The following is a 17,524-nucleotide window of genomic DNA, read 5'->3' as shown; positions in this document are numbered from 1 at the left end:
AGTTTGAAATCAAGTTAAATTAAGTATATAATTATATAAATATTCAAACCAAACAATACACAATTACATCACACATGAAAATTCAATTTAATATTAATTACTTGTATATTTTTAACTAGGATAAATTAAATAAATTATTTATTATTATAATTAATAAAATTAAAATTTTAAATGAATTTATGGACTATGCCCACATACTCATTTAACCCATTCAATAAATGGATCTAAATGGATCACCCATCATGACCCAAATAATTATATGAATATATCCTACTTGAGGAGTTAATGGGTATGGATTAGTGCAATCATTAATGATGAGACAAGCAATCTAATAAAAAAAATCCATTAAAAATAACTCATTAGTCTACAAATTGATGAATTGAGTTGGTGTCACTAATAACATGTTGGTAATTTACCAAGTTTGTTTAATAATGTATTGAACTCTCGACTAAATGATTTTATTTTCATATCGCGATTTGGTTGCTCTCCCATTTTTTTTGGGCATTCATTTTGAGCTACTCAACTGGGACGCAGAAGAAATTTTCAAAGCGTATTCAACAAGAAAAATATACATCCTTACTTCTTCAAGAAATGAAAAGGAAATTATAGCAACAGGACATAAGGAAATTGAAAACCAAAAAATATGAAAAACCAAAATTGAAGTAAAGAAAAAAAAAAAAAATGACGAAGTGCAGCAGTAATGCTCAAAAGCCAACTGTTCATCTTTAATGAGAATTTCACTGTATCTCACTGGTACATTCCAAAAAACAGAGAATCAAATGGCATATGCACTCATAACAAGTTGCAAAGTGACATGCCTTGTAGTTTTGGCTTGGATATAGGTATCTAATTCTTCAATGAAAACATTTAGCCACCTCCTGACTTGAGTGTGTTACTCAACCTACATAAACAATTGCATAAAATAGAAAAAATGCATCAAAACTAAATTTATAAATTTATGACTTTGGAATTTGTAACCATGCCATCAAATTTTGTACAGATGTAATGTCTGCAAACGTCAGCCAAACATGGAAAGAGATGTTACTATGTTTACTCAGCAATGCAAAACATGCCATATAAGCCAAAACTCAGTCAAAACACAGAATTATGCACCCAATTGCCAGTAACTAAAGCTCTATCAGAAGAATTCAATATGGATTTGTCCTATAATTGCCTAGGAGCTCCACCAAAAACTAAAAGAGATTCAATCATTGTGATGGTTGATTGTTTCTCTAAAATGGTACATTTTGTTCCATGTAGCAAGACTATAGATGCTACTAATGTTGCCAATCTATACTTTAGAAAGATTTCAAACTTCATGGCATTCTAAAAACAATCACTTCAGATCAGATTCCAAGTAAATGAGTCATTCTGTTGGAGAAAGCTTGGAACTCGTCTTCAATTCAGCAACACTTGTCATCCCCAAACTAATGGTCAAATAGAGGTTGTAAACAAGAGTTTGGTCTCATCCTTAGTTTGGTTAAAATGAATATTAAGGATTGGGATCTTGTTTTTCCACAAGCCGAAGTTGGTTACAATCATTCAACTAGCCAAAGTTGTATTCCTTTTCAAGTTGTTTATGCCCAAAATCCACTAAGCCCATTGGATGTGGCTCCTCGTCCAATCACTAATAACTGAAAGAGAGCGCTAAACAAATTCAAAAGTTGCATAAACAGATTCATAAGATTGTGAAGAAAAATTAGAAGTATCATGGGCAAGCCAAGAAGCATTGAAAATTTGCTGAATTCAAAAGGGCATAATCTAGTATAGATTCTCCTTGGTAAGGGAAGATTCCCAGGAAGCCAATTTGGAAAGCTAAAGCTATGGACTGATGATCAAAGTTCTCAAGCAGATTGGTGAAAATGCATACAACATTGAATTTCATGATGCTATAGACATTTCCAATATTGTTGATTTTTCTCCTCGTAATGGTGAATAATAACACATATGACTTGAAGAGTCTTCTTCAACCAGAAGAGCATGACAGGAGTGCGCTCAAAGAGTTCAAGTGACTTTAGGGTGCTGGAAGGTGACTTAATGCTGCAAACAGATTCAGTTCTTGAAGTTGAGGACCCATACGTTTTGGCCTAATTTTGAACCCAATTTCGAAAAGGTTCAAGAGCTTGAAAACATGCACAGCAACTATGGAATTAAAGTTGAAGAAGTGTTCTTTACAGTAGATGAAAATTACACATTAAGTGGAGTTGTCTGCTAGGAGTTATGGTTATTTGAATGATAGGGTGCAGTCTACCAGTTTAAGCTTTCTATGTGTTTGCCCGTATTCCTTGTGTAAGAAAATGAGTTAAGCTCTTCTTTTGGGTCTTTGTTTTGTTAAAGTCAATTACATTTGGGTGGAAAACATGGAGTAGAATTGTCCTGTGCTTGGAGGGTTGTTCCAAGCCAATAAAAGCTTGCGTGTATTAGAAAATTGAGTGCTTTTTAATGAATATTGGAGACTTTGCCCTTTGCCTTGCATCTTTAGAGTAGTGAATTCTCTTGCTTCTAAGCTTTGGTGGAGTCCATGAGTGGTGAGCAAAACTACTTCTCGTGTGTGTGCGCGCGCGTGTGATCTGCTAGTTCCACATTTCTAGCAACTCAGTGTTAGAAGTTCTATTAATTTTTGATACAGCAAGCTTCATCATGGTGGTGTTAGACTTCATTGAGGCAATGAACATCTAAAATTCCGAACCTTACGGAAACTAAATCAAGAAGCACTAGTGCCTAAACACTATTGGACCAATGCCAAGTTCTGTATCATTAAAGCATTAAATGAGCTCACCAATCCAATCCCTCAAAGAGACCTTCCCCCTTTATGGCAGAAGTTTTAAAAATAGCCCACTGGCGGTTTTTAATCTTGTGCAACTCCAAGGCCTCAGTTACCGCTGCATCATCAAGTGCACCAGGAAGATCCTGCATTGATCAAAAAGAAAACATACAAATATTATTAACTCCAACACCAAAAATGGTGGAACTAATATATTTAACAGTAAATGCAGTAAAAAGCATGTGACAATTATAATAGGTCTCAAATCTTTTCTCCTCCATATGATGAAAGAAGTTTCAAAAATAAAAATCAAAAATCAAAAATTTAGATTATGCCAAAATAAATAAATAAACTCGAAGTACGCACTTTTAGACTATAAATAATGAGGCAATAATACAAACCTGCTTGTTAGCAAAAATTAGAACAACTGCACCCTTTAACTCTTCCTCCTATCAAAATTCTCAAACATATAAATAAGCATTTTTAGATGTCTATTGCATGGCAATTTAACCATGGCTGATAAAATGCATGAAACATTGGCAAATGCAGCCATAAGCGAAGCTACTGATAATGGTAAGTCCAAGGAAAAAAAGATGGACAAAAGTCAAACCATCACACACACACACATATATATATATATATATAGAGAGAGAGAGAGAGAGCAGACGGGTGCAGGGGACTAAAGTTATGCACAAATAAACAAGATGCAAGGAATAAGAGAAAACTTTAGGCAACAAAACCAGCCTAGATACTGTTGCTGCTACTGGGTACCACTGTGCTGACTGATATAAATAATAAAAGCATGTACACACTGCACGCCTATCCAAAGTATGAGTTGATAAACAATACAAAATCACAACAAAATATAAGCAACGCAACGTTAATACATTTTTTGCATCAGCAAAGAAGGATTTCATCAAAGGGCATCACGGGGATGCCCCCAAGTATAGCTAAACAAAGAAAATCACCTGCGTTGAAGGTTGTCAAAAAAATATATAATTAATCACCTACAACCCTGGTCTTAAATTTCCACAATTTCCACGAAATTGTCAAAATTTCTGTCGAAATTTCCGGTTTCCATCACCCTCAAAATCGAAATGGTAGCCGATTTCCGTCTTGCATAATTCTGTCAAAATTTCAACGAATCGTCCAAAATTTATCGAAATTTGTCGAAATTTGAACTATGCAATGAAATTTCCTCGGAATGCAAATGAGATTTAGGAGTGAATGGAAATTTCTCTCTTAATTTATTTTATTTTATTTTATTTTACAAGTGCTTTTGAAATTAATGAAAGAGTAAACTTACGACATTTTATTTAACCACGCATATATAAATTATCATTATTTGTATAATAAATCATATTTAAATGATTTTTGAATTTCATTTGTATTAACTGATTCACTAAATATGTTTAATGGACATTATCTTACAAATATGTTTGATGCACATATTATATTACAACTTCTCCACCTCATAGACAGCATAGATGTATTTACTTGTAATATATTAGTCCTAAAACTTACATTGTTATGTCTATTAATCATTTCTAAAGCTTCATAAAAGAATTTCATGTTTTACTACTTATTTTCATTATTTTTTCAAATTGAAATCGAAATTGACATCAAAATCAAAATTTTCGTCAAAATTTCCATACTTTTGGAGCTTCGAAATTTGAGTCGAAATTGAAATTTAAGACCTTGCCTACAACACAGAATTAATACTTTATGCTCTGGCATAAAATCACATGCTACAAGTTGAGAAATCATGTGTAACTAGCTTTAGACAAATGCAATGCACAGGTATAATTTTTTTTGTTTTGTGTTTGAATTTTATTTGAGTTTCTTACTACCTAAGCATATTCTCTCTTGTCAACTCTGACTCAAACATATACACACATATATAAAAACTGGAAGCCTAACAAGTATTAAGGTGCCATGTTAGCAACAGATTGAATATGCTAACATGTTACAATGAAAGCTTCCTCAGTATTACACACATCAATGCACCTATACTATATCTAAAAGTAGAAAATAATAAAAATCATTTTGTAGATAGAAATATCCTTGTCATTTAAAATAAGAAAAATAATACAAAAAAAGAATCAAATTTAATTATAAATTAAAATTAGATATAATTAAATTTACAGTATTTATTTTAATAAGTTAAGATTTGAACCTGAAAAAATATTATGCACTAATGTACGGTGTCGCAAACGTCGAGGTCTCAATGGCCAAAAGAAATCACCCTTGTCAAGATCTCCCAAAGTGTCAAGGAGTCACATTCATGCGACAACAAGACTACACCAAGTCTAGCCCAGCCAAACTCATCCTTACCAAAGGAAACACTCAAATGTCTAACCTAGTGGTTAAGTCTCATGGCAACAACCCTTGATCCAACTAAGGTCACCATAGAGGAACTCGGACTCGAAGGGAAAGGGAGTTGCACTCACATTCCATTAGTACTGAGAGTAACTCTCATTCCGATAGTACAACCTTGTGTCAGTGTTAGGGGTGTACAAAAATTACCAAAAAACCGAAAACCGCACCAAATTTGGACTGAAATCACAAGCGGTTCGGTTTTTCAGTATTTGATTTCGGTTTATGTTTGGGATTTCCAAAATTTTCGATTTTGGTTTCAATTTTGGTTTTCTGGACCTAATTGAACTGAAAAATTGATTAAAATATTAATTATATATATTAATTGATAATATATATATATATATATATATATGTATGTTAACATATGATTGGTCCACAGTCCCAAGTACAATAAAGTGTGGCACGCTAGAATATTAACCTATATAAATTTTGGAAAAAACTGATTTTTCTTCTCAATTCTCACTTCTCATTCTCAAAACTCAATTACGATTAGGGATTTAGCCATTTAGGGTTTCTTCGGCATTGCCTCTGCCTCCTAACCCACTGTGGCACCACCCTGCCATAAGCCCCCAAGCCCCAACCCTACAACCCTCGCCAGCATAGTAGGCTAGCAACCTCAACCAGCTCCTCTCTAACTCCACCAAGTAACACACCATCATGAACGCCTCCTTAGCTACACCGAGGACTGGAGGTCGTTGACAAGGTTCACTTTTTCAAATCTGTCGACGCGTCTGCCAAGCACAAAGCCACTAATCTCCTCAGCACTCTAACCATTTGCCTCCTATTGATTTGCAGAGGCTACACTCGACCCAACGATGCGAGCTAGCTCTATGGGACTTTGCCGGTTTGATTTGTCAATTTGGGTTTGAAATTTGAATGGTTTGCTCAGAGGTTTCTCGAGTTCTCTTGGTTTTGTTGGAGTTATCAGGTTAGTTTGAATGTGAAAATGATCTGTTTGATTGCTTGGTTGCTGAGAAAACGTGGGAGAACAAAAGAATCATTGAATATTAAAAATAAAAATAAAATCAATTAAAAACCAAAAAAAAATAGTAACCAAACTGCCCAATGTTCGATTCTCCAAAGGAATAGCAGATTCGATTCGTTTCGGTTTTAGTTTCCCTCAAACAATAACCATAGTTTTCAGTTCAATTTTCGATTTATGCCATAACCGAATTGAGGTGAACTGATTTCACCCCTAGTCAGCGTACCCGTCACTTACCGCCCACCAGCCAAGACTAGGGAAGTGACACCATACACGACTCGAGCAGTACACACGAAGGATTAACACCCCTTGATAGTCCAAGCAGATCAAGAATGACTCCGCCCAACAAGATAACTAACGACCAAGGAGGGACAGATATAAACCTCTGAGTTGAGAGTACTATGCAATCTCATTCCCAAATGGATAGTCCATCGGACTCCAAATCTCACATGAAAGCCCAAGACACCCCTTGATGATGTCAAGAGCTCACCCCAAAGCACTCCTCTAGGTGCCCACTTAATACCCGATAGGATACGGGATGAGGTAATCTACTCCTAGTGTTCTCCCAAAATTCATGTCTCCGACATATTCCCGCTCAAATATGAGTAACCACCAAGGATCTAGTGATCATACATCTAAGGTAGGGGTGGGCAAGAAAAACTAAAAAATCAAAAAAATCAAATCAAACTGCAAAACCGAACCAAATTGAACCGGAGCATTGGTTAACCATTTTTTCGGTTCAGTTTCGGTTCGGAGTTCTTAATTTTTTTGATTATCGGTTTAGTTTCGATTTGGCGCATTCAATAGCCACAATTAACCAAACCAAACCAATATACTATAAATATACATATAAAATACATATTATATATAATATCATATAAAATTTAAAAAGTTGTATTAATCTAATATTCATGCTTAAATTTTATTTTAAGTATTTTAATTTTACATGTTGATTATTATAAAATAAACAATATTATTTTTAGTTACTTCAAAATTTTAAATTATACTTAAAGGGTTCTAAAAACCGGCTAACTGAATTTCAGTTAATCATTTTAAAATGGTTCAATTTCGGTTCACATTTTCTAACGAACCTAAACTTCGGTTTAGTTAATGGTTCAAGGATAATAGTTCAGTTAACCAAACCATGCCCACCCCTAAACTAAGGTTCAAGAAAATCATGACAAGTACAATCTGAACCAACCACAATGTCACAATGACATACCACAACCGTCCGCACAACAACTGCATGATCACATCTAGGTTAACCAACCTTCCCTCCAAGACAAAATCATGCACCAAAATCATAAGTTAAAGTCGCAAAACTGGAATACCCCAACACATGGCATTTATTTGCTTCTTATATCAATTAAAAGGGACTAAATTTCTAATGCAAAGCATTAATTAAATTTTCACAGCTAAAATTTTATTGATTTATTAATAACTTTTTAGCTTCAAGAAATATCTATGATAGTTTCCACCACATAAAAAAGTGTCCATTTGAATAAATGATTAAAAAACAACAATCTTATAAATATTAAATAAAGAACTAAAGAAAATGTTTCTTTTCTATTAAAAAATAAAAGAAGAAGAAACAAAATATATGTCTTCAAAAATTGAATATAGCATATAAAAACACTTCCAATATCATCCGGAACTCTTGCAAAGTGGCTTGTATCATCAAAAAAAAATCACAAATATTAGTTCTATTGAAATATAAATATCAGTAACCAAATTCATAAGCTTAGAATTACCATGCATATCAAGGTTATAAATTTCACTCTGACTAAAATTTTAGCCATGTAAGTTTCAATATCTATGCTAATTTCAATTTAGATTTTAAAAATGGTGGAAATTATTAGTGAAGCATAGAATTTCTTTTTACGAAACTCCAAAAAATGTAGACAATAATATTCAAGATTTACAACTAGAAAAAAAAAAATTACTTCAATGACAAGTATACGGTGTACAAGGTGCAATAGCTGTAAGCAAATAATCATATTAAACATAATTCAATTAATATAAATGAAATTCAAAATTCAGTTAAATATTAGTGATTATGCAAATACAAAGTCGAATTAAATGTTGTATCTAATATCTAAGCTCTATTTTGCATCAAATTTTAAAAGCCTATGGCTCCATTCTGGATCAATGGGTTTGTTTAAAGGGAAAAAAAAAAGAGGAAAGAGAAAGAAGGAGATTCATTTCAATAACAACAACAACAAAACCAAGCCTTAGTTCCACTAAGTGGGGTCAGCTATATGAATCATTTTCCGCCAATTTATGCGATCATGGACCATTTCTTTTGATAAGTTCAAGGATATTAAATCCTTACTCACTATCTCCTCCCAAATTATTTTAGGTCTACCCCTACCCCTTCTACTGCCCCGTACAATAACTAAGTCACTCTTCCTCACAGGTGCACTATAAGGCCTACGTTGCAAGTGTCCATACCATCTGAGTCGTCCCTCCCTTATCTTATCTTCTATAGGAGCTACACCTAACTTACCACGAATATGTTCATTCCTTAATTTATCTTTCAATGTTATACCACTCATCCATCTGAGCATTCTCATCTCGGAAACTTTTACTTTTTGGATATTATGTTTCTTCGTGGCCCAACATTCCAATCCATATAGCTTAGCTGGTCTTATAGCTGTCCTATAAAACTTCCCTTGCATTTCAATATAAGATAAAAATTGTTCTACTATGATCAAAATTTAAAATAAAGGTAAAGGTTAATGAAGTCTAAAATCAATCTCTATTCACTACATATTTTATTTTCTTTCCTACTTTCCTTGGTAAGTAAACATGAAAAAGTGGGTTCCTTTATTTTTTTATTGCCTTCTCCTAATGTTTTCCAAGTTCAAAACAGGCCCTAAAAGTCGTATCTTTTTTTATTTTCAATAAAAAAATGAAAATGTATTAATAGAGAAATTTCAAGTGCAAGTTTTGAATCTCAAGTTTCACTTTCAAGGGAATTTTTTTCCTTCGTTAAATTTTCAGGAAAAAAAAATTGCATAAATTTTGAGATATTTGATTAATTTTGATGGTTCATGGACATTTTGAAGAAAATTTTGAGACCAAAATTGACCACTAGTTTGATTTAGAGAATCGTCGAAAAGGGAAATTTTGACAGAAACTTTGGCAATTTCATGAAAATTTAAGACAGTGGTCTACATAAGAAAGATCAACTGTCTGAAATTAGGAACCCCGCTAATTCACCAGAGTGAACTTATAAAACAATTAAACAAAAGCTGCTAATAAACTGAAAATTCCAATTAACAAAACAAAATTTCGTGAAGTGTCAAATTACTAATACACAATTTCCTTGTGGGTCACATTGAAAAATACTCACAGCCCAGATAATAACCAAAGATAACTGAACAAATATAAATGAAACTTGAAACAACTTAAAAGGGTAAAATGTGCTTTAGTGTCATAATACATGAAACTCATCAATGAATTAGTCATAATACATAAACCAGCAGGAGTACCTCCAGTATTGCATGAAACTCATCTTTGGCTATTATCAGCCTATCAGTATCACTTGAATCAACAACATAGATTATCGCCTGTGTATTTGGAAAATAGCATCTCCAGTAAGGCCTGTGGCATAAGCATCCTATAAGCTTGTGAAGTTGACATAAAATTACTAATTTGGAAGTCAATCAAGGTCTAGTCACAGAGTCTGCCTCAAGATTGATAACACAAAGAATTCAAAATACAATATCCCGAACAAGTTCTTTAAGTGTAGGAACAATTAATAAGCCTTATTGGCAAATAATCAATTTCATATAAGCAGAGCTCATAATCTTGTGAGACTGGCATAAAATTAATTATTTTGAAGCTAATCAAGGTCAATTAGCATGGAGTGTCTCAACATTGATAACACAGAATGGAAAATTTTGTAGCATTAATATCCATTTGCCTCTATCTTTCATTTTATCTCCACCCAGTGGAATCCTAAGGAGTGATCTACAATGCTCCTGAAAGGCAACAAATCCGTCTTCCTTCTTTCTTAAGTGATGCATCAGGCCATCAACTCTTGAAACATTTGGCACAATAAGAAACCACCACAGCCCAAAGACCACACTCAGTAACCATCAATTGCCAATCAGTCAATCAATGGACAAATTTCCACACAAAAAATTTATTTAAATTCAGATGTTATTACAAACTAATTATCAAGAATATTTGATATGACATTATGAATTTTCCTCTCCTAGATTCTAAAATAATATAGCACATCCATTCATCAATTTTCAATTAGTGGCATTTTTTTTTTTTTTTTGCAGCAAGTTACAGAATGAATAATAACCAATCTATTACCCATATGGCCATACATTTTAACCTAATTTTTGTTCGAATGCATCATCAATCTCAATTTGTAAAAGATTCTCATCATTTTCACATTTAATAAGATTTAAGAATTAACATGTCCCCTTCTTCTGTTTAATATTTGGAAGATGTTTGGATTTGAAATGCTCAAGAAAAGTATATTAAGATAAGAGAGAAAAAGTATGAGACAACAAGGATAAGAAATAAAAAATAGAAAGAAAATCAGAGTGGATGAGAGTAAGTGTTTGGATTAAAATGCTCCTTTGACCAACATGGAGATTCATGAATGTAGTTTGCATTTCATTAACAATTACTCCAAATTTATCCTGTAGAGGAACAACACTTATGCAACTAGATAGCATATAGATTGCTTCTCTCTACTCACTTTATAGTCTTCACCCACTCTATAGATTACTTCTCTCCTCCTGAAAGGGTTAAAATAGTCAGATATGCAGGAGATTCTCCTCAAGTCTCTGCAGACTGAAAGGAAATCTTTCAATCTGCGTCTGGAAAAAGTAGAGGGAGGGGGGGTTTTGTTCTTTTGGAAGAGAAATCTCAGGCAGGAATTGATGGTTCAGGTTTACAATTTCAGTGGGACAATGGGATGCAACTGCTTGTCTTTAGTCATCTCAAGATTGAACCAGTTTGTTCTTTACATAAAATTTGACAGGGTTCAATTTTGGGCCGCAATAAAGACAAAATTGGAATGGCAAGTACTTCAAGTTCAGGTTTCAATTGTTTGGTGAGGGGTATCCTATTTCCATTCCTGGAGGAGAGATCGCAAAGGTATGTAGAGGTGTTACAGTCGTTGATATATTCCAGGTTCAGACATGATTATGGTTAGTCTTGCCATTGTCTTACTCACCAGAGTTTGAAGGACATGATATCAGGAAACATAGGGCCAGTAGTCCACAAGGATGGTCTGTGTTTTGACTTTTGACAAATGGGGAGGGTGGAGTTTGCTGCATATGGTGGAATGTTGGTGGCTGAGAGTTCTGCTAGTTTTGAAGTTCCTAGGGTTTGTGCTCCGAAGAACATGAGCCCAAGATTGGCATGGACATGAGGTGAGCTGGATTAGGAATTATTAATATCACTTTGTATTTGGGCGATATTCTGAATTATTCAAGTTACTGATCTGATAAGTTTGCCCATCAGCTCATTCCACAATTCCTATTAGTAAGGCCCATAAAACTTGTTTCTAAGCTTTCCAAGGCAGTGGGTGTGATAACCATATCCTTTAAGCCATGGTAATTTAAATTACATTTATAAATTTGCATGATTGTTGCTTTGCTTTCATATTGAATAAGTTGGTATTAACCATGTTCTGCTTTGATTAAGTTACGTTAATTTATATTAGAAATTTCATTCAAATTTATTAGTGGTAGGAGGAGCTTAGATGAGAGGAAATTAAGAAAGCCCATGCCAAAACATAATGACATAGGAGTTGAGGCAGAAATAGAAAAGAAAAAGAAAGAGGGCTTAGAGAAACCAGGAGGGAGCACCTCGTATTGAATGAGTTGATATTAACCATGCGCTGCTTTGATTAAGTTACGTTAATTTATATTAGAAATTTCATTCAAATTTATTCGTGGTAGGAGGAGCTTAAATGAAAGGAAATTAAGAAAACCCATGCCAAAACATAATGACATAGGAGTTGAGGCAGAAATAGAAAAGAAAATGAAAGAGGGATTAGAGAAACCGGCGGGGGGGGGCACCTGGTAAACAGATGGCAGCACCACAGGCCCCTTAGTGCAACCAGATGCTGCCGTCCTGCCATGTTATTAGCCTAGGAGGGGACACTTGGCAGGCAGCTGGCAGCGAGTAGCTGCTGCCTCACCCATTTCCAGCCATGAAGAGCAGCAACAACACAAGATATAATGAACTTCTTCTGTAACCATAGTTCTAGAAAGAGAAAGGAAGGATGAGAAAGAAAACTCTGCAGAAAATCAGGAAATTCAAGGAAAAATCACGAGAAAATACAGAAATTCAGACGAACCTTAAAATAAATTGGAGAAGCTGAAAATCAAGGTAGGTATTCCTAATTTTCATTTATTCATCTAGGTTTTTGGGCAAAATTGGAGATTTTTAGGGAAAAAGGGTAGAAACTCGCATGAAATTGAATCCTAACAAGGAAAGATTTAAGCTTGCTATTTATAATTCCTAGATATGGCTGCACATATGTTCTCCGGGGTTATCATAGCTGCATATTTTGTTTTAGTTGGGAAATTTTCATGCGCTAGGTATTGATCTCATAAGGATAATAGTTTTACTTCCATAACAATTTCAGGTACAGACTACATGAAAGCCCCACTTGTTGAGTTTTTTGGCAGGAAGATACAAGAGAAATTAAGTATTTGTTTTTCTGGAAAATATGTATTTAGTTTACTAAGTGTGACAAATGTTGTAAATAAAGTATAGCCCATTGGAAAGAGCTAGTCAATGCAAGTAGAACATTTTTAGTTCCTTTATGAAATACATGTAAGTATCTTGTGTTTTAACAAATACTCACTCTTAAATGGCTTATTACTTGCTTCCAAAGGGTGGATTGTAAAAAAAAAAAAATTCTTCCCTAGGCCTAATGCCTCCATGGGATTTTGGATGGAGTCGAGGCTGGTCACAGGCCAAAAATTCAGACGTAACAGTAGAGGCTGCATTCTTTAGTAAGTCTGGTTCACAACTGGGGGGAGGAGAAGGGGACTTCAGTCACATCTCCTGCGCAAGAATCAGGCAATATACCAATTGATGCTCATGAATCTCATCTGATGGATAATGTAAGGGAGGACACAAATAGAACCCGAACCACTACTCAATATGGGACTTTAATGAAAGAAGATAGACGTTGTGAAAATGAACAAAAAGGAACAGCCTTTGCTGAATAGTGATCATGAAAGCTTTAAAAAGGTCCTAGGCAGCCACTCTCAAATCAGGAGGTTTCTGCAAAAGATAATCAGGGAAAAATTGATGGGTGTGGGATATATTTACTAGCAGAGAGAAGAGATCAGCTAAGGATGGGATTAGCAATGTTTACTCCCATCAAATCAGTGCAGGCGGGGGCTGAAATGAAGAAATTTGGGTAAAAGACACTAACCTCCCTTGAGGTTTGGCGAAAAGACATGGACCTCCCCTTCGGGATGTTTGAAACTTCAAGGGAGGTTAGTGGGATGTCTCAAACCTCATGGGAAATCTTTGGGATTTTTGAAATCTCAAGAGAGGTTTGTGTCTTTTTGTCAAACCTCAAGGAAAGTCAATGTCTTTTGCCCAAGAAATTTTTCAAAGAGAAACAAACTAGTTCTCACATGAAGAAACAAAGTAGTTTTTAGGAGGTTTAGAGGGGAGGGGGTCAAGTACTGTTCATCCCCCCCCACCTTTTTTTTCCTTTCCTTTATGTTTTTTCCTTTTCTTATTGTGAGGACTTCTAGTTCTTTGCCATCTCAATATATTACTTTAGTTACCTTAAAAAGAAATGCTACTTCCACCATCTCTTTTCCTTGACTTTATAGATTATTTTTTTGCGTTTTTTCCCTTTTTAAGGTTAGAGATGAGAGTCTCAGAAAATTATCTTGGTTTTATGCCCTAGGATCTACTACAGCAGCTATATATATATCTTTTAAGAAATTAATTGAAAAGTTTAGGGAAAAGAAGAGGGATTTGCATATGATTTTAATTGACTTAGAAAAAGTGTATGATAGGTACTAGGAATGTTTTATGGTGGATTTTTTGGAAAAAAAAAAAAAGAAAAGGTGGGGGGGCACATGTAGTAGGTATACTAATGTCATTTAAGGATATGTACAATAAAGTAATGACTAGCATTAGGACTACAAGTGGAGAGGCTAGGGAACTTCCAATCACAATATGTGTACATCAAGGATCTACTTTGAGCCCTTATCTTTTTGCTCTAGTGACGAATGAACTTATTAGGAGTATCCAAAATGAGGTTCAATGGTGTATGTTGTTTGCAAATGATATTGTCTTGATTGATGAAACTAAAATGAAGTAGAACCTAAGTTACAATTTATGGAAAGAATTTTCAGAATCTAGAGGTTTTAGTATAAGTACAAATAAGATAGAATATATGAAATGTAATTTCAATCATAATAAGAGAGATATTGGAGAAAAGGCTAAACTTGATCAAGAAATAAAAAACACTAGTAGATTTGGATACCTTGGATTTATTATGCAAGCTGAATGAGAAATTGAAGATGTAATGGATAGAGTAGAAGTAGGTTCCGTAAAATGGAGAAGTGCTTCAAACATGCTATGTGATCATAGAATACCATTAAAATTAAAAGGAAAGTTCTATAGGGTGACTGTAAGACCAGCTATGCTATATGGATTAGAATGTTGGACGACTAAGATACAACTTATCCAAAAAGTAAAAGTTACCAAGATGAGAATGCTAAGATGGATTAGTGGTATTAAAGGGAAAATTAAGGAACAAATTTATTCACAGTAAGTTAGAAATAGCTCCTATAGAAGATAAGATTTTTTTTTTTTTTTTTGGGGGGGGTGGGTGAATGGCTCAAATTGTTTGGGCACCTACAACGTACACCAAATAGTGCGTCAGTGAGAAGTGAGCTAGTTACTGTGAGGGGCAATGGAAGGTATAGGGGCAGACCTAAAATAACTTGTAATAAGATAGTAAAGATTTAATAGTCCTAAATCTGCCGAAGGAAATTGCCCATGATTGCATAAATTGGCAAAAAAGGATTCATGTAGCCAACCCCACCTAGCGAGGACTTATGGCTGGTTTGTTGTTATTGTTGTCTGTATCTTTAAAAGAAATGCTCCTTCCACCATCTCTTTTCTTTGACTCCATAGATTGTCTTATCTTCATAATGCTCCTCTTCATTCTATTTGTTGGATGAGGGACATTCACACTTCTTTAGGAATCTTAATGAGAAGGAAATTGATAAGCTAAAGCATTTGGTGGAGGTTTTTCATCATTTTCTCCTCGTCCTACATTAGATGTTAGAACCTGTTGGATATAGTTCTAGTTATTTCTTCTGAAGATCTTATATGACTGATTTCTTATGTAAATCTTCTATGACAGACTCGTTGAAATATTCCCCTTCTTCATTTCCTTTGATCAAATCTATTTGGAAAGCAATAAGTACCGTCATAAATCAAGGTTTTTGCTTGGATTGTTCTTCTTACGGAAGTGTTTTTTCCCTTTTGGATAAGAAAAAAATTCTATTAACAGAGCAGAACGCAGTTATACAAGGCAAGGAGGAGAAGACAAACCTACAAAAAACAAGAAGAAAGTGCAAACAATACAAACAAAGCTAGAACTGCCCTCCAATCTATTTTAAGGTCAGACAGAGACAGCCCCCAGAAACAGCCAAAAAAAGAGCCCATAGAGACGCCAAAAACTCCAGTCTTGTTCACCTAATTTCTGCATTGTCACCGTGCATCGTGGACCAAACTGTTAGATATTTTTGTTGAGTCATGGATTTGTGCATCACTACAGCGGAGGCCTCATGATGATAAGGTGTCGGAGTTTTGGTAAGAATAAGGAGGAAAATGTTCTATGCCAATACGCAAGATTTGCTATTCTCTTGAGTTTTTTGGCTGTGGGTTAGTAGTAGGAATGACAGGATTTTCCAGGATAAGTTTCCTCCTCTGACATTTTGTGATGGGATAAAATTGCCCTTTTAGCTTGCCCCTAGATTTTTCTCATGTTGATTTTCAGAGTATTTCTTGCAGCAGTCTGCAGTAGGATTGGGAGGCTGTTCTTTTCTGACTTTTATTTTGCTTTTGGAGAATGCCTTGTCTCCTTTTTTTCGAATCAGTAAAGAGAAATTTATATTAGCAAAGCATCAAGGGGATGCCCACCTGTGGCACAAAACATCAACCACTCTGTAGAGTGTCAAATATCAAGGACTAAATTATAATCACTAACAATTAGCTCACTAAGCCAGCTGGAAACAGCAGCAACCCATTGGTCTATGCTAGTATAAATCATAGTAGTAGTATCTTTGAAGGCTCTCTTTCTTTCTTTCTTTCCAAGCACACCAAAAGAATGCGAGAAGGATGAAATTCAAAGCCTTTCGCTTCTCCTTGGTGGCTCTGATGCCTTTCCAAGCCCAAATCTCCCCTCCAACAAAATTTTCTGTAACCCACTACATTCCAGTCAAGGAAAGAACCAAATTCCACAAGTTCCTTGTCCAGGGGCAGCGGAGAAGAATGTGGTTGACGGATTCTGCATCAGCCATACAAGGAAAACACCTATTCGTGACTATAAGCCCTCTTTCTTGCAGATTCTCAAGGGTTAAAATATTTCCATGAGCATGCTTCCAAACGAAAAAATGCAACCTTTGAAAGGGCTGCTGTCCTCCAAATTGAATTAAAGGGGAGTTGTTGCAATTTGTTCCTGCCGATAAGAGCTTGTAGAAATATTTAACAGTGAAAACACCATTTTTGTCCAAAACCCATTTTGGTTCATTGGGGATGTTTTGGTATCAGAGTTTATAGAGAATCCTGTAAAATTCAGAGAGTGCATGAAGTTCCCAATCTGCAACATTCCTAGTAAAAGGAATATTACAGAAAATTCCCTGATCAGTGATTTGGAGATGGTGACTGATAAGGGCATTTTTGTCACAAGTCAAGCTGTAGACGGAAGGAAAGGCAGCTCTAAGATTATTGTTCTCACGCCATATATAATGGCAGAAGCAAACATTGGCCCCATCTCCCACTTGAAATGTCACAAATTGTTAAAAATCATCCCATCCTTTCGTAATGAATTTCCAAACTCCCACTCCACAGGGTCCCCTTCTATTGTGTGTTGTCCAACCATTATGCTCAAGGCCAAATTTAGAAACAATAATATCCCACCAAAAGTGGTATTTCTCCTTCATGAACCTCCATAAACACTTCCCGAGGAAAGCTTTCTTGAAAGTGAGAAAGGATTTCAACTGCAAACCTCCTAAACAAAGGGTTGTTTAAGCACTCTCCATCTAACAAGGTGATATTTAAACTCCTCCACTAAGATTCCCAAAACAAATCTTCTTTGAATTCCCTCCAATCTCCTAGCGATTGAGGCCGGTAAGGAAAGGAGGAACATG

General features: G+C 35.0%; 1 protein-coding gene across 9 annotated transcripts in view; it reads right to left on the bottom strand.

The window, feature by feature from the left end:
- Positions 1 to 701: 701 nt before the first annotated feature.
- LOC131157593 (ADP-ribosylation factor 1) overlaps positions 702 to 17,524 on the bottom strand; it is a 57,400-nt gene continuing 40,577 nt past the window's right edge. For 3 of the 9 annotated variants that reach the window (XM_058111868.1, XM_058111869.1, XM_058111867.1), the window contains 4 exons: positions 9,620 to 9,731; positions 3,166 to 3,213; positions 2,780 to 2,910; positions 702 to 901 (listed from right to left, as the gene is read on the bottom strand). In XM_058111868.1, the coding sequence (XP_057967851.1) occupies positions 868 to 901; positions 2,780 to 2,910; positions 3,166 to 3,213; positions 9,620 to 9,731 (325 nt within the window). In that variant the 3' untranslated portion in view covers positions 702 to 867. Of the gene's footprint in view, positions 902 to 2,779; positions 2,911 to 3,165; positions 3,214 to 9,619; positions 9,748 to 17,524 lie in introns of all 9 variants that reach the window. The other 6 variants (XM_058111870.1, XM_058111871.1, XM_058111872.1 and 3 more) reach the window with 3 other exon arrangements.

The sequence above is a fragment of the Malania oleifera genome, chromosome 6 (assembly GCF_029873635.1).
Source record: "Malania oleifera isolate guangnan ecotype guangnan chromosome 6, ASM2987363v1, whole genome shotgun sequence".
In the NCBI taxonomy this organism is placed as follows: Eukaryota; Viridiplantae; Streptophyta; class Magnoliopsida; order Santalales; family Ximeniaceae; genus Malania; species Malania oleifera.
Note: the sequence above shows the minus strand (reverse complement) of the source record. Positions and strands in the feature narration are given on the sequence as shown.